This window comes from Drosophila arizonae, chromosome 3 (genome assembly GCF_054131065.1).
Source record: "Drosophila arizonae isolate 15081-1271.41 chromosome 3, UAZ_ARI_1.0, whole genome shotgun sequence".
In the NCBI taxonomy this organism is placed as follows: domain Eukaryota; kingdom Metazoa; phylum Arthropoda; class Insecta; order Diptera; family Drosophilidae; genus Drosophila; species Drosophila arizonae.
This window is the reverse complement of record NC_142923.1, coordinates 8,347,501-8,373,182: the sequence shown is the minus strand read 5'-3', so window position 1 is coordinate 8,373,182 and position 25,682 is coordinate 8,347,501. Positions and strand designations below refer to the sequence as shown.

General features: G+C 35.0%; 3 protein-coding genes and 2 long non-coding RNA genes across 7 annotated transcripts in view; 2 read left to right on the top strand and 3 right to left on the bottom strand.

The window, feature by feature from the left end:
- The first annotated feature begins 229 nt into the window (after nt 1-229).
- LOC108610583 (heat shock factor-binding protein 1) lies at nt 230-7,488 on the top strand. 2 transcript variants are annotated; one of them, XM_089464756.1, is made up of 3 exons: nt 230-608; nt 777-3,950; nt 7,343-7,488. In XM_089464756.1, the coding sequence occupies exons 1-2, from the start codon at nt 510-512 to the stop codon at nt 918-920; spliced, it is 243 nt and encodes an 80-aa protein (XP_089320882.1). In that variant the 5' UTR covers nt 230-509; the 3' UTR covers nt 921-3,950; nt 7,343-7,488. The 2 variants fall into 2 exon arrangements, with proteins under 2 accessions (XP_089320882.1, XP_017858251.1); XM_018002762.2 differs by having other exon boundaries at nt 313-608; nt 759-3,950.
- Nucleotides 1,189-3,398, bottom strand: Fam92 (CBY1 interacting BAR domain containing protein Fam92). Its single transcript, XM_018002753.2, has 6 exons — nt 3,259-3,398; nt 3,039-3,198; nt 2,841-2,981; nt 2,309-2,788; nt 2,043-2,252; nt 1,189-1,418 (listed from the first exon to the last, which is right to left on the bottom strand). The coding sequence occupies exons 1-6, from the start codon at nt 3,396-3,398 to the stop codon at nt 1,314-1,316; spliced, it is 1,236 nt and encodes a 411-aa protein (XP_017858242.1). The 3' UTR covers nt 1,189-1,313.
- LOC149269636 (uncharacterized) lies at nt 7,315-10,344 on the bottom strand. 2 transcript variants are annotated; one of them, XR_016269267.1, is made up of 3 exons: nt 9,404-10,108; nt 8,788-9,317; nt 7,315-8,663 (listed from the first exon to the last, which is right to left on the bottom strand). It is a non-coding gene; the product is annotated as an uncharacterized LOC149269636 (long non-coding RNA). The 2 variants fall into 2 exon arrangements; XR_016269266.1 differs by having other exon boundaries at nt 8,788-10,344.
- LOC108610578 (uncharacterized) overlaps nt 7,431-25,682 on the top strand; it is a 22,901-nt gene continuing 4,649 nt past the window's right edge. Inside the window, exon 1 of the mRNA XM_018002756.2 lies at nt 7,431-7,574. Within this exon, the coding sequence (XP_017858245.1) occupies nt 7,511-7,574 (64 nt within the window). The 5' untranslated portion in view covers nt 7,431-7,510. The remainder of the gene's footprint in view (nt 7,575-25,682) is intronic.
- On the bottom strand, nt 16,769-18,958 carry LOC149269635 (uncharacterized). Its single transcript, XR_016269268.1, has 2 exons — nt 18,915-18,958; nt 16,769-18,756 (listed from the first exon to the last, which is right to left on the bottom strand). It is a non-coding gene; the product is annotated as an uncharacterized LOC149269635 (long non-coding RNA).

The following is a 25,682-nucleotide window of genomic DNA, read 5'->3' as shown; positions in this document are numbered from 1 at the left end:
GTATTAAAATTTATAAATGTTAAGCTTCATATTTTAAAAGAAAAGCAGTTAATTATCGAAATACTATTGCCATGCGCCACACACACTGCGGTCACACTGATGATTCACAGTTTTGGAAAATCTGTTAACTTGACAGTCAATTCCGAATATCGTAAATAAAAAATGTTCTAAGATAAGTTATAAATAAAATAAAAATAAATAGACAATTAAACAAATATAAAATAAGTAATAATAGTCCTACAGAACTTTTTTGTATGTGATTCGGTTACATAAATTTGAATTGTTCAACTGCAAAACGCACCGATATCAGTATCGATACACCACACGGTGCTATCTCTAAAGAACTACTATCGCGCTACAGCTGTGCCCTGGCAAATTGCTAAAAGTTTTTCTATATAGCCGCAGCCGCCGACGCAAACAGAAGCAAGGAAAAGAGGAAAACGGCTAACAAAGAGCGAAAACCAAACACTTTTGTACTTTTTTAAAAATAATAACCACAAAGCCAAAAGATGACTGATTTGCGCAATGAGATAGACAGCGATCTGGATCAGAATTACTCACTGAACAGCAATGCGGATCCAAAGAATATGCAGGAGCTAACAATTTACGTGAGTAATGCGAATGAAATGAGAGACACTCAACAGTAAATACAACAATCAAAACGATCCAACTACCTACTCCTACTTTTCACGTCTCCCCCTTCCTCCCCTCACTCACACTCTTTCTTTCCCTTGCTGTGTACCTCTTATCTATCTTAGGTACAAAATCTGTTGCAGAATGTGCAGGACAAATTTCAAACGATGTCAGATCAGATAATCACACGTATCGATGACATGGGCAATCGGATCGATGATCTGGAAAAGAGCATTGCGGATCTGATGAATCAGGCGGGTGTCGAGGGAACGGCACCGGAGAAATAAGTGAATCCAAGATATCAGTGCCTGTGCCACGCCCACAATTAAGGCATGCAGCACCACAATCACATATACATCGAACATCTACACAACATACTACATATACACACGTACACATTTACTCTCACACTTTTGTAACAATTCCAAAATCTCACATTCATTCACAACCCATGCAATTGCTCCCCAAATGTATCCAAGCCACATTTTGCTCATTCCTATTTTTTGCATAGTTTTAAGTTGATGTCAAAATTTAAGTTAAGTGCATTTTGGAAAGTTTCATTGTTAGGCAATAATTTGAAATTATGCCGATACACGTTTTTTTATTATAATTAAAAATCAAGAATTGTACACACCAAAAACGAGAAAACCCCCATCAATGCATGTCAAACTGTTTAGATCTTAAGCACGCTTCGATTCAACAACCGTCACCAGGCGACGTCCGCCTCCTCCACCCTCAGTTGCTATGCCAGCGTCTCGTTCTGTGCGCTGTTTACGGAATGCCACCTGAAACGGGACAAGTGGACGAGGAGGAGTTGAGAGAGGCAAGCGGGAGGAGAAAAATAAAAGGTGCAGAAGGTTCCACCTGATTAGATATACATTATTATTATTGCTATTGCTTTGCAGAAGGATAGTTCAACTTGTAATATATGTGTGTAATATGTATGTAATATGTAAGATTTATAGGCAGATCATGGCAAAACCCCAAGCATTTATGAAGAAGTTGGATTATCTTGAATCTGTAGATTAGCTTTATATATCATGTTATACCAGTCCTTTTATCGTCTATAATGATCTGTACTGACTACGTAACAAATAAGAGAAGTTTTAATGAGATCGACTATATCAATATCTATGGGAAATCTATTATCTTCTTTAAAAGATACAATTCTACAATAATAAGCTCTTTCTCAAATATTCTTCTGCAAGCGTATTTCAACTTCGGCTACCCGAAGATAACATGTATGGCTGCCCTCGTTCGATTATTATTGTTTATTTGGGATAAATAATGAGAGGCGTAGCGTGGTAGTCTGGGAGTCAAGCGAGGGCGAGCTATATGCAAATGAGTTCTAGTTTCGGAATTCTAGGTTTTTAGTTGTGTGGCACATGGAATTGCTTTTGCAATCTTACATGCGTGGCTGCCACGGCCTTAAAAGGATGTTTGACTGGCTGTCGCACCACTGGCTTCAATGGAGTTGCTGTGGAACTGGCTGAATCCTTGTTTCTGGCCTTGGCGCCAAAGACATTCTCGTGTGGCATTCCCTGTTCGCCCTCATCGTCCGAAACGCTGCCGGAGGCCTCTTCCTCTTCATCTTCCTCCTCGGCGCTTTGTTCGCTCTCCTAGATGGTGGCAAAATATTATTATTTACTTTTGATGTTTATTGAGTAAACCTCACCTCTTCCTCTTCCTCATCCTCATCCTCCTCATCCAGCTCGCTGTCATCCTCTTCGCTCTGCTCCTGTTTGCCAGCTCGTGGTATTCCAGCTCCAGTCAAATTCTTTGTACTTTTCGATAGCTTCTGCTGTCTTTTGAGTGGACTCAGATGATTGTGATCCAAGCTGTCCATAGATTGGGAGCGCAAACCTTTCTTCAGAGAGGATTTGCGACTGACAGCGGGTTCCTCTTTCGTTTTCATTAGCTTTTGAAATTGCAGGAAATCGTCGCGCTCATCGATATTACACACATCATAGTAGCTGGCGCTGAGCACCTCCAACGCCTTGGTGTGCTGTTTCATGGCTATCAATATAAAGTCGCTCAGCACTTGCTTCACATCCCGCAGCTTGCGCTGCTCAAATCCGCTGATGATCTCGTCGATGTCTTTGTTGGTGCGTTGAACTTCCAATTTGGTCTTGAAGAGCTCGGAATCAGCGGCGGTCTAGAGGATCTTGTTATAATTATGGAGTAAGGTAAATCTTTTATTATCTTACATTGTTTGCTGCAAATTTGGACTTTAGCTCTAGCATTTGACGCTGGCTGAGCACCTCCTTGTCTCTTGCAATGACAGCGAGACGCAGATTGTCCCTAGTGGATTTGCACAGCTGCTCAAAATGCGCCAGCTCGTTGACTATCTGGGGTATACAAATATATTCATTTTTGTTCTATTATACTTATTTAATTACCCTTACTTTCAGCTCCAACCTCTTCACATTAATATCCATGTAATCGCCAGTTATGGTCAAAGCGTTGGTGAAGCTCTTAAGTCCATTGCACAAACTCTCATTGATTTCCTCCTCATCTGCATAGTTCTTAATGTGCTTAGCCAGCTCATCGTGTGCATCGCGATATCTATCAAATATACGTATATACATATAATAGATATTTATATTGGTAATATACATTTCTTACTTAGCCAATTTTCGTGTTAGCATCGAAAATGCTGAACACATTTCCATTAAATGGCGTTCTGTCAAATTTATGCGTTCATTGATGATTTTAATGCGATCATCTTTGCTGGTCAGAAAGGAAAATTTGCCGCGACGAAACATCTTTATTCCTTTCGTTATCTTTTATAAACAAATAAAATATGAAATAAGGCGAAAATACACAAAATCAAAACAAAACTGTTACTAGGACAACGCAGGGCTGCTTTAATTTTACGATATATCGTTGAATGTGTCAAACGACAAGTTTTGATTTGATAATAATAATTAAAATTAAAGTGAATAGTTACGTAAATAAAATTTATCTCACAGCTAATTTATAGTTGTATATATAATTTGGGCTATTCAAGAGAACTCTTCCATTATTCAGTTCAAATTTACCGCCATCTGACAAATTTATATATCGACTTAGCTGCAATCGATATTATGTTTTTATAATATCGCATGTGAGACTGTAGTGTTACTTAAGAAACAAAAGATGGCGCTACTTATATACAATATATAGTTATTAATTTTCACTGTAGAGGGCGCCTGAATTGTAACGTCCCAAATCAAATACATTGTAAGGCCTGTGCCTGTTTCTTAAATATTCTCCGTAAATATAACATCAATACTAACAGTGTCAAGGTCAAGAGCGTGTGTTGCTCATGATAATGTGTGCGTGGGCGATCGCAGCAGCTATGGAAATGTTGCTATATTTATAAATACGTTTCATGACAAAAAGTTTTACTCATCTTCGCTGTGAGATTTTTTTTTATAAAGAAATGAATTAGAAAGAGGAAAAATGTACAAAGAACGATTGAGCGATAGTACAGATAAAGTTAGGAGCTTCGAATTTTAATTAAAGCGGGATGATTCAGTTTGATCAGCTGAATACCGACCTTGAGGCAAGTTTTTTTTTTTTTTTTTTTTTTTTTTTTTTTTTTTTTTTTTTTTTGGAATATAAGCATCTGCAACCGCAAGAATGTTGCTGCAACAACTTGTAAAAATTCCCCACCAAACATCGTAATCGTAATTAATTTTATGAATTGAAGTGTATTTCGCACTTAAGGCAATGCATTGTCGAACCGGTACAAAATAAAGCGCAATAAAATGTGCAGTTAAACTGTGAATCCGGTTGGGGAGAGTATTCATACATACAAGCATACATGTTTGTTTTGGTGTGTATGTGTGTGTGTGCGTGTGACAAGAATAAAATGTGAAGAGTCCGCGATTTGTGATCCCAATCTGTGCGACACAATACGACAAGAATAAAACAGTTGGACTGAGCCGAGGGCGTAAAAGCTGGTCTTTTGCCATACCCTATGTTGCCAACGATAAAGGGTATGTTGCTTAACATTAAACTTTGTTGTAATTTTGGTAAAAAAAATTCACCATATATTACAGGGCGTATCATTTGTTTAACTAATGACTTTTTAAAGTGAAACACATTTCCATTAATTGTCTTTTTTCAGAATTCAACAAAATTTCTTACAAATACATTCAGCAGGAATATTTTAGGGTATTTGCTAGTGGAATATTTTTGAATGTTCTACGCAACTCTTTTGCCCGGTTCTTATTGGAATACAGAGAACGTTGCTTGGCGCGCGTTGCTCGTCGTCGGCGGCGATTCGCCGTGAATTCTTAAAGCGAAATAAACTTCAAGCCTTGGTCAAGGGCTCGTTTCGGTTGTGGAGGTTCGTTTCGTAGTCAAAGTGCAGCCAAGAGACATTCACTTTTTAAGGCACTGTTCGTGCCGTTGCATGCGTTCCAGTTCTTGATCGTACGCACGCACGCTCTCTCTCTCGCTGTGTCCCTCTCTTTTGCTGTTTCTCTGTCTCTCTCTTGCTTTGGCTGTTCTTTGTGCTTGGTTAGCTGCGTGCCTTGGTATAAATTAAGCCAAATTTGCACGCAACGTTTAGTCCGAAATCGTATACAAAAGTCAACAGACGCGAGACCTCAACGATCGCGTGTGCAACAACAACAACCACAACATCGAAAGCAACAACAGACTAAAATAACCGTAAATAAATTTGCAAATATTTGCCTACATATATATAGGTAAATACCTATGTATGCATGTACAAGTATGCTTGTGTTATATCCGTTTGATGTTTATAAACAACCACAAATTGTTTAAAGAAATTGAATATACAAAAACAACAAAATGAATTTCTAGCGCAAAAAAGTGAAATTTATTTATGCAAAGAAAATCTTAGTGCCTTAAAATAAATATTAAACAAACAATTCTAAAGCGCGTGCGAGTTATAAACATTAAGATTTCCTTAATACCAAATTTAGAATTGCAATCTCATTTTTGCTGATCTGAAATTTTTTATCAGCCATGTTGAAGCTATAAAAATTAAATTTCAATAAAAAATATGTATACTTTTAAATGAAACGACATCTTTATGGAAAATTATAGAACAAAAATGGAGGATTATATTAAAACTAACTTTAAAAACTATTAAGAGAGAGTATGAAATATAAATAAAAAAAATAAAAAAATTAGATAATTTAAATTGAAAAAAATTTTAATTACAAAAAAATATTCTAAATAAAAAACAAATTTACTTTTTCGTTATTTTTAAGAAAATCAGAATACTTTCATAAGCCTTCATAATTGTTTGTTTATATTTTAAGTTAGCCCAAAAATAAAAATTTATAATAACATGAATTACTTAAAGATAGAAACTAAAATATAAATATTCTTAATGATAATGGCCTGTCGACGCTGTTAGCTAATTGATTTTTTAATCTTTCTGTTATAATTCATAAACTTAAATCGTGATGTGGGCAACTATTAGTCGTGACTTTTCAACTACGTTTAGCTAATTATCTAGAAACACTCAATCATAAGCAATGCAATTATATAGCTGATCTTTACATGATATTTAAATATGTTAACTGTAATTAAATTAGTTGGAATTAAACCGGGAACCAGGTGCTTTTTGCCACTAAGCCCAAAGTTCACTCAGTTAGCTTTCAAAAATGTTATCGATAACAGCTGCTTCGATAATTGAATCGAGTGATTCATCCAAAGCAGTTTTCCATTGTTTACGAAGTCAGCCAGCATTGACCCTGAACTCGGTAGGCAGTCAAGCAACAACAAGTGATTATTTTGCCAACTAGCTGATTGACATAATTTCGCTCTCTCTCTCTCTCTTCCTCTCTCTCTCTCTGGCTCTCTGAAAAGCAAAGCAAAAATACAAAAACTAAGCAAAGGCACAATTAAAATAAAAAAGTATTAAACGTGCAACTAACGAAGCACAAATGACAATTGATTAACCCGCATACGAAAAAAGGGGCACATGCAACGAATACTATAAAAAAGAGGAGACAACTAAATATACATATGCATAAAAAATTGCGCATTCGCCGCATTTGCCGCCATGCATTGCCCTACACTGGCGGCCAGCAGAACGTGTCCAGCTGTGCTATTGACTTTTTGCATATTGTTTTTGTTATCATTGTAATCACAGTGGAGTCTTACAATGATAATCTTGAGAATAGAGATCAACTACAATACGATAACCTTCATTAATGGCCTACTGATCTTCCACTAAATATATGATTCCCTGACTCTAGTACCTCCACTGTTCTCAAGGTGTTGTCTATATAATTTATTATGCATTTTTCTCAAACCTAACCTAAACTTTTTCTAGCTAAAAACGATATTCTTTTTATATCTGCCTACTTATCTTCTTCCCTGACAGTCTCACACACTCTATGACCCCCATAGCTGACCACACTCAGACAGCCCTCAGTTTTAAGCTTTAGTTTTATTTTTATTTTAATGACTTTGTCGTTGCCATTTAATCATATTAATAGTACTCGCAGCTCAACTAATTGAGCGTGAGTGGGTTTTGCTTTGCTTTGAGTGCGGACGGTGTATATGATTCTCACTAGTATTCGCTGTGTTCTCCCCACGATTCTCACCTACACTCTTTGTGTGTCGCTCAATCTGTTGCGCTCATTTCACTCAGTGATTTCTGTTCGTTCATTCTGTTTATTTGCCGTTTCCTCGACGCATTTCAGCGCATTTGACTATTGTTTGTCTTACGAAACAGAACCAAATCCGGCAACCGGTGCCAGAACAATTCAAATCGAAAATCCTAAGCAAATCAAAACAGATCTTAACAAAGGTGCTTGAAAAATATTACAATAAAAACATTTGTTGAACTCAAACAAAAAACAAAACAAAAGAGAAAACAAATAAAGATCGTGTGAAAATAAATATGAAGCTGCTGTGCGGTGTTCTACTGATCACGCTGGCTGTCAGCGACGTTTGGACTTTGCCAGGTAAGTTCTAGACTTACAAAAAAAAAAAAATAAATAAATAAATAAATAAAAATAAAGTATAAAAAAAAAAATTTAATAATATATACAATATGTGCATATATAAACAAAAACCAGTTTCAAGTTGTTTAAGCAGGCAAAAAGCTTATATATATTTTTATAAAAATAAAAAGAAATATAAACTTACTCGTATTGATGCTCATTTTTTATATTTTCAAATCAAAGATTGATAATGTTGTTGAAGAACTTTTGAACCCACAACTGGCTTTTGTTAATGCAAATTGATAAGCAACGCTGGGCGAATAAAAAAATTACATTATTTTCTAGAAGAAATCAATGATAAGATGGAAAAAGTTTCCCTCTTTTTATTTTAGGTATATTTCTTTCTAGATGAATTTCAAATAAAAATAAATGAATCACTATTATTACTAAACTAGCTGGCCCGGCAAACGTTGCATTGCCCTCTATATTATTTCTAGGTAAAAAATTGTTGAAAGCTATGTTGTTCAGGCTGGGATACACTGATAAATTTATTAATCGGATTTTCATTCAAGCACCTTGTTGTAAACGACATTCTTCGTTTTTTGGTCGGGTGCAAGAACAAATAATGCGGATCGTTTGCCAACACGTGAGCATGCCACGTACAATTGACCATGAGAAAAACACGCATTTTCTAGATTGAGGCCACAAATAGTCAAAGATTGGCCCTGTGACTTGTTGATCGTCATGGCGAAGGCAAGACGAAGCGGGAATTGAATTCGTTTAAATTCAAAGGGCATATCTGTTGAGCTCATCGGAATCCTAGGAATAAGAACTTCCTCATCTTTAAATTTTCCTTTGAGTATCGACGCGTGAATCACATTGCTCATCAGTTTTCTTATCACCAAACGCGTTCCATTGCACAGTTTTGGTTGGTTTAAATTTCTAAGCATGCAAATCATGGAGAATTGCTCTTTTCATAGCTGTGTTCATTTCTTGACGCCGGTCAAGTTGTTCTTCCATATTGCCCATGAAGTATATTTGCAAGAATTTTTGCTGTGCATCTTCAATAGGTTGCAATGATCCAATGCGATGGCAAATCTGGCCTTGAATCTTTAAATTCAAAGCCATAGTTATAGTTATATTTACAAACACTATTTACAGAAATCTAACAAACTACATTATTCAAAATTTTTTTTTGGCAGTCATAGAAAATAAAATTTTTAACGTAAATTACCTTAAATATCCGTCTCCAATATTTTCCGCCCCAAATTATGTCATTTGGAAACAGGCATTATATTTTTGAGTGTTCGCTAGAAAATGTCGTGATTCTAGTGTTTCGCCATAAAGCAGGGAACGCAATGGCTATGGTGACCGCTAATGGCAATGTCACTTTACCACTAAGGCAGCACAAACCGGGCGTTTCACCAGCAAACTTCAATGCGCCACAATGCTAGCAAACAACGTCCATTGGACCAATGCAAACTAAACGATTCAAGCTGTAATCAATGGTGCAATCATATCGAAACGCTGCTCGATTCAAATCAATCCTTGAACCATTTCTTATTGCCATTTCACGGGCTGCCTCTCTTTGAGAAGCACGAATTAAGGCCCTTCTTCCCTGGGTACTAACGCGGAGCCTTTCACGGGCGATTTCTCGCTCTTCGTCAGATAATTGACTCGCGCTATTCCGTTGCCTAATTGCATTATGGGTCCGCCGGGAAAGATTAGATCTTCTAGGACGCGGCATTTTTATTAATAGTAATACTGCCCTCGCACAAAACCATATAAAACAATCGAGAAATATAAATATAAATAATTTACACAAATTTATGTTTGAGACAAACAAATACCTGAACTTTCGAGATATTTAGCTTTTGTAAAAGTCCAAAAATACAATTTTTAATAATTAACTTTTTTTTTTTAATTTCGAATTTTGAATTTTGAATTTTTTATTTATTTTTGATTGTTAGGTTTTAATCTTTTGATTTTTTTTTTAATTTTTGCAGATTTTTGATTTGAAATATTTATAAAGTTTAAAAGTCCGAAAATATAAAAAGCCAAAAATACACTTTTTAATAATTACCTTTTTTTTTTTTAATTTCGAATTTTTAATTTTTTATTTATTTTTTGAACAGTCAGGTTTTAATCTTTTGATTTTTTGCAGATTTTTGATTTGAAATATTTTTCCTTTTGATTTGAAAATTTTTTTTTTTTTTTTTTTTTTTTTTTTTTGAATAGTCAGGTCTGCTCGAGGTCAGGAGACCGTAGACTGACTGACTACATTTGTTTATTTACTTCTACACTATTGTCAAAACTGTCACTGTTACCAAGCCTACTGGGTATAAAAAAAATTTGAACATTTGGGGAAAAAACCGCGTTTTTCAAGTATTCGGCAAATTTTTTCAGTATTTTTAAGACCCTATACTAAACTCGTTGCGGAGACAAATCCAACAAATCAAAAACCATGAAAATTGGTTCAGCCCAAATCAAGTTATAAGCAGTCTTCACTTTTACACAACTTTCTTTTATATATATAGATTAATTTGAGCTGAAATATAAGAAAAAATATTAATTTCTAATAAGAATTTTTAACTGAATTTTGTTTTCGAGTAAAGAACTTGAAGCTCAAGATATTTTCTCTGATTGCCGCAAATTTGTTCTTGGTATTACGCCATTGTATTTGTAATTTGTGATGGCATAATGATGCTCGCGAATTTTGATAAGAACGTCGTTGCTAGCAAACACTTGACAATCGGCAAAATGCATCCTGCAGATTCAAGATGCAAGATGCAAGATACAAGATGAAAGCTAGCAGCACTCGCACTCGCAGTCGCAGCTGCCTCATCAGCGTCGTTGTCGTGGCTGCTGCCACTTGAATGCATAAATTGCAGCAGCTAAAGTTGAAGTTGCTGAATTGGTTGCACTCAGGAGCAGGGGCAGGGGGGCACAGAGAGGCGGGTTGGCTGGGGATGGCAGCTGCCACTGCCACTTGAACTTGTCAAATTTGCAGCAGTCAAATCATTTGCCAAAGAAATTTCCGAATTTTATGCATAATTTCAGGTTGAGTAAAATACAATTTTTTGTTGCTCACCTACAAATTTAAGACTAAGTGCTATATAGAAATATAAAAATATATTAAAAATATAAAGATATAAAAAAAAAGAAATAAATAATTAAAATTAATAATAATAATATATAAATACAGTGAGTAACATTAATATTCGGTTTTTTTATTTTTCAACTTCAGCGGACCATTAAACATGTAATATAAGTTGAAATTAAACAAGTGAAAATGCTAAATTGTAGATTAAAGAATTACCTTAACGATGAGGTATTTATCAATATATTGTAAAATATTTAATATAACTAACAAACATTATATATAAACCGAAAAAAAACAAAATTTGGCGTTATTTTATCGGTTATTCTTTAACTATTGACCAAATTCGAGTTCTCTTAAAAACGGCATATACATGCATACATAAATATATGTAAAACCTTCTATAAATATCAATATCAATTAAATTACATACATACAGTTATGTATATGTCTATTTTATGTTCATATACATATAAACATATATCTATATACTCATATGTCTATTTCTTAAGCTTAAAAAATGTGTTTTTCCCAGCTGTCTAAGCTAGAATTTTTTGTTGTCCTATTTGATTACATTTTGTTCTCTGTTATTAGTCAGAATTCAGTGTAATTGTATTCAAACCAATACAAATAATTATATATTGAGCGGAATTGATCCTAAACATAATTTTTGCTTAATAAAATATGATTCTGAAGAAATTTATTTAAATGATTTGCTGATTGCTATGACTGATGGATATGAATAAAAATATAAGATTAGGGTTCCAAAAACAACATTTTAGACAGAGAATTAGAAAAGAACCCATAAGAATGTTGCAGTCGGGCATTATCGGTATAGAAAACAGTTTTAATTAATTAATTAAATGTAACTCAAAATTGTTAAAATTAAAATTTGGGTGACTAGATAATCCCATCCCTCGCTCTCTCAGCTTTATAGCCGTGTCTTATGACACACGCATAATTTCTTATATATATGTGTAAGTGACATATATATATTTGAATATTAATTCAAGTGTCCTATATATATGTCTCTATATATTTATGTTGCCAGCAGTTGTGCCGCAGGCATTCATCAGTTTAATGAACCCACTTCTTGAGAATTGCAATTTCTTTTATTTATTTTTATTGGGCTCTCGTCTTGGCCTGATTTCTTCGCTGGCGTTGTTGCAATTTGTCCAGTGCAATTGTTCCCGAGCTCTTAAGCAATTTCTTCTCTCGCTGTTGCTTATTTTATGTGCTTATTTTCTTTTATATTTTATATTTGACAACATTTATGGCAACTGGCAGCAGCAACAGCCAGGGCCACATGCAATTGGGTTAATTGTGGCTATAATTCGTGTTTAAGGCCTTTCCCATGAAATACACGTATATACCCTTTTTAGAGGGACTTACAGGGTGGAGGGGGGGGGGAATGGTGAAAGGGGGGATCTTGCACGTACAAATTGCATTTGCATGTTGTGCAAATTGCAGTTAAATTCAAATAAATCATTTACTTTTCTCTCTTTTTTTTTTTTTTTTGATTTTTGCCCACACTAATAAATTGCCTTATAATTATATTATGAATTATTATTTTCGTTGTATAAACATTTCATTCCATTTGTTTTTTGCCTGTGACGCAATTGGTTCAATTTTGTCACAGTTATGCAAATATATATAAATAAGTTTATACAAATTTGTAATTCAATAGGCGTTAATTTTTGATATTTACAAAAACAAACCATGTTTGAATTAGTTTCATAAATTGCAGCTAATTAGCTTGGGACTGCATTGTGAATGGATCAATAAAACTTTCATTTATAGTTATTGTGGTGTGAATACGCAATCAGATATGCCAAATAATTAAATATATTTTAAATATAATTGACAATCAAATAAAATAATTATAAAGCTTAAATTTAATATAAATTTCTATGAATAAATCCAAAACATGTTGAAAATATTTTAATAAAATTAATAAGACACATAAATTTGATTGTATATATATTTAAAGTATAATGTAATTTTTTAATTTAAAAAAAAAAAAAAATTGAATAAAAAATAAATCATTTAAATATACGTATTTCATATATTTTTTAAATATTTTTCATCAACTTTACTTTCAAATTTATCTATTCCATTCGACTTTGCCTACTTACTCATGTTAATGGAATTTACAAACCAAGATAAACAATTTGAGAAATGCTTGCAAAAAGTAATAACAAAAATTCAAACAAAATGTATAAACAAATATCTTAATATTTGCAAATCAAATTTTTTTTACAAATCAAAAATAGAAAACATCATTGTTCGCATGTGCGTGGCCAAGGTTTTTTTTTAGGGGTTTCTTGAACTCGAGTTCAATTGGGATTTTAAATACTAAATAAACGCTAATACAAAGACTTAAGTTGATTCACAGGTCACGCAAAGTTAAGTGTATTAAACTGTTCCGGGAATTTCTCCTTTTACTAGAACTTGCATTATTCATTACCATAGTTTGTATACATTATGATTGTTAATTTGTGTTAATCTGTGTTATCGGTATTCCTGTTTCAATATATGTTTTCAGCAAATTCAGAAAGCATTTCCGCACCTGTGCTCTATTAAAGTCTCCATTTAGACTTCTCTGATAGTTTCAGTGCTCTAATTCGAGGGAAATTTTCGGATTCCATTTGCAGTAGCTTTCATATGACCATTTAGTCTTTTTCTAGGAGGAGATTGTCTGCTGTTGCAGCTCATTTACCAACCAGCAATATTCCATTTGATCAAAGTTCCCAGTTTAATTATGTTGATATTATTATTATTATTATTATTATTATTACCTTAATTATCAGAGTTCTACATGCTTAAATTGTCTAGTGTGAGTCACGACGCTTTTTGTTAAATTGCTTACACGTATGCAAGCAAATTATTCATTTGTCTGTTCTCTCTCTCTTTCTCTCTCTCCCTCTCCCACACGTAAAAAAATATACTTTTTTTTGTGTACAATTAAGTTGATGAGAAAAACTGTGAAAAACGCGGTAAGCCGCTTAGCAGTTTGATTATTTTTGTCTGTTTTTTTTTTTGTTTTTTTTTTTTTGCTTTTTACATAAAAGAAAATATTTATTTTTAGCCACAGAAAAATATAGTATTCAAATGAATAATTCAATGGCAAAGTAAATGCCACGTTCTATGTATTGTCTAATGCTAATTGTTGATTATAGTTGCAAGCAAAAATTATTGTGGATTTTAATAAAAAAAAAGCTTTTATTGCAACTGCATCTGCTTAAATTTCCAATGAATGAATGAATAAAAATGAAATATTCGCAAGTGTTTGTGATAAGTGTTGATTAAATAGCCAAACGTTGATTTGTTATGGTGGGGAGGGGTTGGTCATGCCATAAGTTGTTTTGCTGAAGTCGTTGCCAGTTTTCATTTGAATAAATAACGTGAAAAATTAAGCTGCCTGAAATGACTGAAAAAATTGTATTTAAATATTTATGAGTCTCTTGAAAAATTGTTGCTAGAAACAAATAAAGTAAGGAAACTGAGTATGAGTGAGCTTGACTAGGCGATACCCTACAGAGTGTGAGACTCTTCATTCTGATTAGGATATATTGGTATATATTTATATATATATATTTTTTGCATAACCATTATACCCGATTTGTTTCATATAGACTATAGGGTATAGCAATAATACAAATTACGGCGTTTAAGCTCATAGTACTTTATTCTGAAAATCGATTAAATTTTAAGAGAACTATAAATAATTTCATTCTTGTTTTTGGAATTTTAAAATAAATTTAAGGTGTATTGCTGATATATGATCTGAAACATTTCTACTAAAATCTGACTTTAAAAAAAAAAAAATAAAATAAAAAAAATATATGAAAAATGTACATTTGTAAATATATTTAATATATAGTAAATAAACAATGGATATTCTCTCTTTACTCATTTAGTCCGCAATCAGTTCGCAGTCATCGAAAGTTTTTTATTATGCAATAAATAAGAAAATATTTGAAAATGTTCCAGAACGAGCAGAGTGAGAAAAACTTGGTTTCTCTGCTCTTTCTAGAACGTTTTCACATTTTGAATTATTTTTCATTTCTCGAAATGAAATTTCCATTTAGTTTTTAGTGTGAAATGGAAGCTGTCTATGTGTAGAATTATTTTGGTCTACTGCTAATTGGCTTCAATTTGGATGCATTGTTGATATTTTGTTGAGTTCAACGCAAAATTAATAAACAATTTCGTTGTCTGATTGCTTTATCAGCTGCAATTTCCGGCTATTACAATAGACACACACTCACGCACACACGCACACACAGAGGCATATTCTGCCAATTGTCAACTGTCACGAAAAGCTCCAAGTTAAATGCAATCCTCTGGCCCGCCTCTTGTCATCCCCATCATGTGCAACTAATGACTCAGTTGAAGGCATTTGCAAAATTTTAAAGCTGAATAATCATAAATTTTGGCCAACTGTCTGTCTATTGGCTGTGATTGTGACTGAAAGCTGCACAGGCATTTAGCTCTGGTTCAATGTCACGTAAACGCTGCAAGGCTTGCCACTGTGGGTGGCACTTACCAAAAGGGGGCGGGGTAGATGGGGCCATCCTCAGCTGCTGCAACAGCCGGCTCTTTATGTTAATTTATGTGCTGGCAAAATGTGCAAGCGCCTAATGCTCAGCCACGCATGGCGCAAACCCAAAATCAGAAATAAATTACGAAAGGAGGCGACGCGTTGAAGGGGCACAGCAAGCGAGAGAGAGAGAGGGAGATAGAGAGAGAGAGACAGAGAGAGAGAGTGTATGACACTGCAGAGGCAGTTGCTCAAATTACACACAAACACACACACGCATATATATACATATATATATATATAGATATATACATATGTGAATAATTGTGTATTATAATGAAAATCCTAGAGTATTACTCAAATAGTCAGCTGGAATGTCAACGTGTGCAGATTTAAACGTTTGTATGTGTGTAGAAGGGGGATGTGTGTGCGTGTGAGGCACCATTTTGTGGCTGTAAATTTAATGAGATTCCTGTCAAATTAATTTCCGGTTATGATTAGATTTTCGTTAATGGCAATTTGCGGTTTTTGCTGCCAAACCAAAAATGCTCCACAGACACTCGCTGCGAGAGACAGAGATCTATATCTATATCTCTACATACATATGTATATGTATGAGTGTATGTGCATGTGCATATCTGGCTGTCACAATGCATTTACACTGTAATTAACAATGAATTGCCAGCTGCATGGACTGGCCTACGACCCCACGCTCACATTGATTAGCATTAAGTAGTTTAGTAATCATAAATCATGCTCGCAGGAGTCCCTCTGCCTGCATGGCTGCCTGTTGGCATTTATGAATTTTCCTTAACTTGTGTCTTTGAAGTATTGGGCCACATTGACATCTTGCCTGACTGCACATTTTGTCCTGGCCCATTCTAATTGACGGATTTGCTAAAGTACTTGAATATTCAAAATGACTTGTTGGCATTTGCTTAAATAGATCTTGGATTTTTGTTATGCTTATTATGCTTTGCTAGAGTTTTAGTTAAATTTGAATAGATTTTGTAATTAATCTTTACAGTTGGATTGTCTCATTAAAGAACAACTTCTCATAGAGCTCATTAATTTATATTTTATCTATATTTTTGAAATTTCTTTAATTAAATTTTTCTTCAAACTATCTGTCTGCCATTAATTCTCTCATGTTTGACATCGCCTTTCTATGTGCTTCTCAGTGCAATATTTACCAAAATATCTCTTCCAAATCTTCATTCAAATTATAATTAGCCCATGCTTCATGCTATTTGTAGTGAAAATCTTTATTCCTTCTACAATTCTGAACTCCATATTCCGAAATTCATTAGCAATCTTTGCAGCTGCTCGCGAAATTCACCTGCAAATCAATTCTGAAAATATATTTAAAATTTTGTGCACGTGTTCAACGTCGAAAAATATAAAAATAATAATAAATCTTAGCTGGCCGTTGATTGAGGAGTTGGAGGCAAACTCAAAAAGTAAAAAAAGAAAAACGCCTAAAATTAAACAATTTTCGTTTTTGCTGGCAAATAATTTGCTACATGTGGCAGTTGGGATGAACGACAAATCATAGCCATTTGGGCTGGTAAGTTTTTCTTTTTTTTTTTTTTTCCATATAGGTAGAGCTGTGAGTTAAGGGGACCCGTGTCCGGGTGCCAAACAATCAAAATCAAATTCAGACTGGGGGAAAAAAACTCATTTTAAACGCGACAAACGTAACGTTCAATCTTCCAGAACATTGCGTACGTGACACGATTGTCACATTTGGCATTGCCAACAACAGCAACAATAACAACAACAGCGACAACAAACAACAGCAGCAACAACAATCAAACAGCATTCTGCAATGGGGCTTACAACGGGGCAAGGTTTTTATTTAGGCATTTTTCTGTTTTTGTTTTTCTCTTATTTATTTTTTTTTTGTGGATCTCTCGCCAAAATGCAAATGAAGTGAATGAGAAATGAATGAATGAATGCGTGAATGAATGACTGAGAAGTGAAAAACGAAGCCAGCACCTGACTTACCTGCCGATTGCAAGACAAGTGCCAGCCACCTGACCCAGCGACCCAAAAAATTAATTAAATTTAATTTTATGCAAATTTTATATCTGACTTAGCGGTTTCTGCCATTTGGGTCACAATTTTTCCTTATTGATAAACACGTACTTTTATTTATTTTTCTGTTTGCCAAGGACTTGCGGGCAGCGGTTGGCCGAATTGTTTGGTTTGTGTTCGATTGGATAAACAATTATTTAAAAAGAAAGTGGAAGGGGAGAAAAAAATTACTTTCTTTACATTGAAAATATTTTATAATTTCGAGATGTTTAATGCAAAAATGTGAATGTTGAAGCGGGAAAATTTTATTAAAAAGAAAATTTTTTAAATATTATTTTTTGACTTATAAACATATATTAAATTAACTCAAATGATATATGTATATCTTAAATATTAACTTGAATAATTAATTAAATGAACAAAAAATATTTCATAAAACAAATATTAAAAATAATAATATAAAAAAAAATATTTTTTTTTTCAACTTAAAAAATAGATATTTAAAAAATATAAGAGAGAGGCTTAAAATAAGTGTTTAAAATCAAAAAATATCTTTCTGAGTGTGTTTTGCAAATGAAAGTTTTGACTTACGAGATTTCCCTGCATTAACATGCAGGAAGTCCCCTAGTCTCTCTTGCAACTTCCAATTCCTTTTTAAAGCACTTGCAACCTTAAGCTCCAATCCCAGCACGTAGCACCAAATGAGGCAGGAGAATCGGCTGAGCTGCGACAATATTCAGTGCACGCCCGCAGAGCACGCCCACATTTTCAATTACATACAGGAGCAAGGCAGTCGCAACAGCCTCTACCGCCTGCCCAACCCCTGCTAGGCTAGTGCCCCATTCCCAACACTGTTAAAGGGACGTCTCTGCCGCCAGCTGACAAACTGACAAACTCAATTGTATGCAATTTGGGTTAAAATGATTTCGAATCAGTTGAAAACCAATGCAGCTCGAACTAAAACGAATCAGTGGCATGGGCGTCGTTTAATGGGGGAGTGGAAAGGGGGCACTAAACAGTGAGAAATCAGCATCGGTAGAGCCAATGTCCGATGGCCGAGATGCCAGTTAGTTAGTTAGTTTGGGCAGCCAAGTGCGGACTTGTGTCACGTTCAAGAGCTCTAAGCAGGGGGAAAATTAGTTTGATGCACGCACACTCACATACACATACACACGTGGATAGGCGCACACATCCAAAGACTGTCCGTTGACTGTCTGTGTGTTCCCGGGTGCTGGCAAGTGTCAACAGGCATTTGAGCCGAAAGTGAAACTCAAGCCAACCCTTAAAAGGAAGTCATTCCATCTCAGTCTCTCTCTCTCTCTCTCTCTATCTATCTTTCTCTCACGCGCACACACACCCACACAAGTGAAAGTGCTCCTGAGCACAGTTGAGCTGTCTGCCCCCAGTGAAAAGCCATTCAATTGATGTGTGCTGATATTTTGTTAGCATGCATTTTTCCATTCCCTATGTTAGAGACGGCCACGGCTCGTGTTTTTCTAGCGTGACACGACAAGAAATATAAACTTAAATAAATACAAGAAAAAATATACAATAGATAAATAAAGTATAAAAAAGAAAATCTAAAATACTTTTTTTTTTTACCTTCTGGTTATTATTTAATAATTTAAAAAAAAAAAAAACATATTTTAAAAATATTTTAATAATATTGATAAATATTTACCATTCAACAAACGATCGCAGCACAACTGTCCCTCAGGTCGCCTGGTCTTCAACTGAAGAGGCGTTAGCCGGAGGCTTGCCTTTATATAGGGCCAGTCTCTCATTTGTGATCCAGCTCTTGAGCCTTTCTTTTGTATATCTGCCTTGTTTTCTCTGAAACTGGGCACCTTCACATGTATTCGAGCAAATTTTTTGTTCTCTATTGACACTCTCTTGGTATACTCAAGATGGCGAATAGAGAAAGACTGCATATTTTACCATAATATTGTTAAGCCGAACGTAGAACCTGAATTATTAACAAAATATATATAAATATATGCACATGTCTAATGAATTTATTTAATGAATATACAGTGAGTAGCATTAATATTCGGGTTTCAATATATATAATGTATATAATTGAACGTATTGAAATTAAGCTTTAATTGCATTTCAGCTGATTTAATTTGAGTGCAACAAGTTTACTTGATTTTAATATTTATAGAGTTAGAATATTGACTTTCAATTAGATAGATAGATTGTCTGAATGCATTTTATTTGCATGTGATCGCGCCTTTCTAATTTGCCTTCAACGTGAGACTTCAAGTTTTAATTAATTATTTAATTAAATGATTGATATTGATTAGAAAGAAATATACATATATTTACAGGTAAACACAAAAATAGATTATGTTTGCTTTATTTCGTTCTCCAAAGACAAAGACTATCATCTCTATCCAAAATTCTCTGTAGATAGGGTCTGCTACTGTTCCTGCTGTTGTTGCAAAAAGTAAAACTTTTAACAAATGATGGACGTGCTGCAAGGCAAGCCCCCTTCACACCCACACAAATTCACTCACACACACAGAGCCTCCTCATATCCACAAAAACGTGGACTTCGTTTTCCCTTTGCTTTCAATGGCAGCGAGAATGAAATTTGTTTAACGACAATGGCCGCAATGGAATCGATGCCGCCCGCTTTACAGTTGCTTTGTCATTGTGTGTGTGTGTGAGAGAGTGCTGAGGCTGTGCAGTGGGGTTAGCTGCCCCTTTTGGCTGGCCACACCCCTCGCTCCGACTGCTTGCTATCAATTCTAATTACAAATGTCTACAATGATTTTTCGGTCACCCTACGTTGGGGCAGTGCAGATGACGATGATGATGATGATGATGATGATGATGTGGATGCTGCAGGTGGCGATGGCTCTGGCTCTGGCTCTGGCTGTGGCATGTGGGACTTCGCTCTAGGCTTGATTAATGTCACGCACAGTACAGGCATAATATAAGCAACAACAACAACAACAACAACAACGTCGGTCACAGGAGAAGGTGGGGACGAAGCAGCAGCTGCGTTTGGTCAGAGTCCGGCGTTGTTGTTGCGGATGCGTTGCCTATTAGAGGTTGCGGCGTAGTTATCTACGCGACTCATCCAAGGGGAGGAGGAGGGGGGGGGGATTGACTGGCGACTGATTGGCAGCGGCGTGAAAGAGACCATGACACTCTGATAAGCAACAGCTACAGAGAAGGCTGTCCGCTGATAGCGAGACTCCACTGTGGATAATTGGCAACAGACGCTGAGTGAGGCCTTGAGACCAGGTGGCGCGGGTGGGGAGTAGATTGACCTAAAAAGAAAGTATGCAGTGAAAGTGAATACAGTATTCTAGATTAAATGTGTTTGCTTTCTAGATTATTATATCATTAGTAATAAAATAAAATAATTTTCACATTTAAAGCAAAAGGAAAATCTCTCTCTCATTTAAATGATTTTTCAATTAAATTCACTTTAACACTTTAGTCAACAAGAAATTAATTAAATAAATTGAGCTGCAGGGTATGCAAAGCTGAAATTTTTCGCTCCTATTTTCAAAGTTTCAATTACATTTGATTTCAATTGAGATTCACACTTGATTACGCTTGACTTTCCAAGGCAACAACATTATTAATGCCAAAGATTATTTGATATTAAATCAAAGGCTAGCAAATAATTTGTTATTATTTTGGTTCATATGCAGCCACAATTGAGGGCACACATACATACACATACATACACATACTTACGCAAACAGACAGACAGATGGATGTGATTGAAAAGCTTTTCACTCCACCGCAGAACACAAATTCGTTTGAAATATGATATGAGCCACAGGCAAACATGAAATACGACGTAGACCAAATAAAATACTATGTGACGATAATTACAAAACTGCTCCTGCCCCACCCATAATTTATGCTACACATACATCAATGTGTGTGTGTGTGCATGTGTGTGTGTGCGTGTGCTTTGGCTTTGTGCGCTCAATCTCGTCTCGTTTGGCTGGCAAATAGCTGCAAAATATGAAATGCTTTTTCCAGCCAAGCCAAGCCGAATTTGAGCCCAAAATGGTAATTAAAATGCTGGCCAAAAGTGTCGGTTGCTCTGGCAGTACACCCCTCCCTCCCCATCCTCTCCTCCACTCTTCAACCTATGGCAAAACACATTTGGAAATTTTCAAGTGCCCACGAAATTGAATATGGCCAGCTTTGGCCAGTGAAAAACCAATTCTATGCAATGTGTTTTCCAATTACTTTTCAGCTTCGATTGCCCACATGCACACATAGATACATACGTACATACATATTCATATTCACAATGTTCGTAACTATTTTGTAGTGCATCACTCAAAAGGTTTCGTCATATACAAATCTACAATTACTTTTGATCAAAATTTCAAATCAAAATCAAAATCAATGGCGAAATTTTGATTTGCTTTCAGTTGCCGTCGACGCTAGCCGCAAAAACTTTTCTAATTAATAATTATTATTGTAATAGCCATTTTTTGTTCGTAGTAATTTTTTTATATCTATACTTTTTCATAAAATTGTTCAGAAATTATCGTATTGCAATTTTGTAAATATTCGCAGCTTTCGCTGCGGGCAATTTCTCATTAAATTCTGAACGCGTTCTATCTATCAATTATTTTACAATTTTGCGCGCAAATCAATTAAACTTTTCTCACAGAGTTTTTTTTTTCTGTTCACTTTTTGTTGTTATTGTATTTGTGAATACCTTGTAGTTTCTTGGAGTCTAATGAAGGCAGTTGGATTGGCAGAAAATAAAGCTTTCAGTGCATATATTAATATTATGCAGTATATAATCCCAACCTTCGAAGATTATTTACCTTTTTATTCTTCTTCTGACAAAAAAAAAAAAAAATAAATAAAAATAAAAAAAACAAAAACAATTCAATTTATAATCTGAACTCACTCATTTTACAGGATATAAAAAAGTTCTTGCTCATTGTGTACTCATGTTTTTTATGACGTATTTTGCTTTTTAGTTGTGTGCGATTAATGAATTTTTAATAGCCCGCACTTTGGTTAATGTAAAAAGTTGGCATAATAGTTACAGGATGTTCAGCTAGACCTCCCCACTCTGCCACCCACATATCCTAGAGGCAACTGCAATGGCAGCGTATGGTTTAGACAGGATGCGGGGCGGGAGGCTCGTAATTATGGTAGTCGTTGAGGCCAATTGAAGAGAGTTGCTGCAGCTGCAATTTAGTACGTTTGCTTCGAATAGTATGTAAATCTCTTAAAGCCTTGTCTAGCTACAGTTTTTTAAATGAATGCGTGAGGAAGCATTAAGCGAGATTTTCATAGTGCATGAATATAAGAGGAATGTGAGGTAGAAAGAAAAGCATTGAAAGTGAATGAAGTTAATATGAAAGTCAGTAGGGAAGAAGGTAATCAATGATTATTTTTATTTTAATAATAAAAATGAATAATAATAATAATAAAATAATAATAATAGTATAACAATAATAAAAATTATTTATGATTAAAAATATAATAATAGCACTCTTATATCAATAATAATATTGCTATAATTCATTTTAAATAAAATTTTAATATTTTGTGCAGTATTTTACTTCGAATTATTTCATAAAAAAGCTAAAAAACTAGAAAACAATTTACAAACAAAATTATAAAATTATGAATTTTGTTTATATACCAACAGATCGAGATCTAAGTATATGTGTATCATATTTTTGTTTTTTTGTGTGCAGTTCTACATTTTTAATTCCTAAACATTTCGTGGCTTCCTGCACAATTATTATTTTCGTTTTCATCAAGGAAAAACTGCTAAAATGGAAGCAGAAACCAAAAAGGAATCACAGCATAGTTAATTATGCAAAATTGTACAATTATGTTAATTAATTGACGCACAGGGCGTCTGAATCGTCCTCCAGGAGCGCTCCGCAGTCTGAAGCGTATTGGGCGCAGGTCCGTTTCTGGCAATTAGTACCAAGTCGAAAGCTGTTTCAGCACAAAGGAACCAACCAAAAAAAAAAAAAAAAAAAAAGAAACAGGCAACAGCAATTGTTGGGCATAAGCCCCGCCCCTGTGCCCGCCTCTGACCCTTTGGGGCGCACAGTTAACTTTACATAATTAGCAACAAATTCGTTATGTTTAGAACAAAAGCGCCGAGTGCTGCGAAATTTTGCCAACTGCCTTTATTAATTTCATAATTCACAAAAACGGCAACAATAGAACTAAAGGTCGAGGGGCTGAGGGTGAAGGGAGATCAGGCTTAATTATTGGAAAATTAATGAATATGCCATGTAGATGTTTTCATTAGGGCCACGCCTGCCGCTTTGTATAGCATTCACATGATTAATAACTCTGTTATTTTGCCCTTTTTTCTGGTTGACTGGGCGTCTCTCTCTCTCTCTTTCTCTCCCGTCCGCCTGGCACAGCATTCCACTTGTGCTGCAACACATTTCCATTTTCATAAATTCTTTGGCACGCCAAACCTCAGCCCACCCCAGCCCCCCACTCAAACATGTTTCAATTTGGTTGGCAGCAAATTCTGCCATCGCAACAGCGAACCCCTCCAGGTATGCAACATGAAGCCATGAAATATTATATGCAACGGTGAAGCTGACTTTTTGATCTGCTTTGCGAATGTGCTCAAAATATGCCAGAAGGGTATATAAGTCTTTCTGAAATCATGTAAATAATATAAGCTATAAAGAATGCTGAGTTACATCAGATATCTCATTGTTAAAAAGAGCAAAATTGCAGATTGCAATTGGAAATCCTTCGAGCATAATTACCATAGTTCATATGCCAGTTGTGTATACCCATTATTTTCATGGCATATGCACATAAATATCCATGCTGCATATTTGCCCGGCTGTAGCCCACTTTCATGTGCGCCATAAAAGGTAAATATTTGCACTTGTAAATGACATTCGTATATGTGACCCCAGCCCACATTTTGTTTATGCTTCTGTTTCGTTAACATCCGATACCCCGCTTTCATATTCCAAGTACCGTGTGTTTTACTTATAAATCGGCTTAAAAAAAAAAAAGGAACAGAAAGTGCATACGTTTTGTGACCTCCTCTGGCGCATATGGCAAAAGGGGGATTTCCGTCCGCGGGGTCACGTACATTTCTGCAGTTTACGTACGCATTTTACGCAGCATATATCGCATTTCATGCCAAGTCAAGCCAAGTCTTGGCTCGACTTATTTTTAACATCGTTAGTTTTTTTTCTTCCTCGTTTTTTTTTTTTTTTTGCTGCCACCGCCGCTGCTGCCACTTGTTGTATGTCAGTCTCAGCTGCTGAGATTTATGAAGTGCCACATGGCCGAAGGGGGACACAGATTTATCTATGAACCGAAACGGAAAGCCGCCTGAATGAATGCTCACTGTGGCAGCAGTTGCAAGCTGTTGTTTATTTACCCCGACGACTGTACTGTTCGTGAATGGTTTATTACGGAAGGATGGTCTAGTTCTTCACGGGGAGGATAGATAAGCAAGTAGGTGTTCTAATGTAGATAAGATCTATATCATATAAACAAACAGCGAAAGTACATATTTCATAAATTATTTTTTATTTAGTTCAATAAATATTTTTATCTATCGATATTTATCGATTCAATGAAATACGTAAATCGATTTTCGTTGGAAGAATTTTATTTCGTCTTGTTTACAAGAAAACGGGAAATAAAGAGATCGGTTTTGGAAATTTTTATTAGCTAGCTGAAAAAACTCGCTATTTTTCCATGTGAAAAATAATATATTAAAGAAACAATTAGTTATATAAAAAAAATTGAAAACAAACTAAAAAAATGGCAAACTAAGAAAGTTTCAATGATTACCAATTTTACAAAATTTTAATTGGTTCTAAATATTTTTAAAATTTGGAAGGCCTAAACCTATTTTGATTGCAAATTATAAAAGGTAATATAATTCGTCAGATCTTCAAAGAAATAATTAGGAAAATGTAACCAAATATCTGCACAAAATTTTGAATCTGTTAATATAAACTTGACTTGGATTAGTGAAAAAGCTAGCTCTTTATTATTTCGAATTATTTTACAAAGAGCTCTCATCAGCATTTCGCTGTTGGCCAACTTGTAATGGCCCGACATTCAGAAGGTCAGCGACGGCAGTCAAGATATTTTCCTATAGACAACCTGCACTGCGCTACAAAATATGCAAAATGAAAAGTCTAATAAACGCTAATGAGGCCACTAAATGATTATCACAAGGGGCAAAGGGAAACAAAGGGATTTGCTGCGCTCTGCGGTTTCTGCTTACGAATTTGCTGATTTGGCTTATTTCGAGGGCAGCTCTGGCGGCTAATTTATGAGAGGGCGTGGCTTGTCTTGACTATGCTTTTAATGAGCAGTACAATTTATTATACCCTGAACCCATTGAAAATGGGAAATCAGGGTATAATGGTTTTGTGAAAAGTATGTAACAGGCAGAAGGAATCATCGCAGACCCCATAAAGTATAT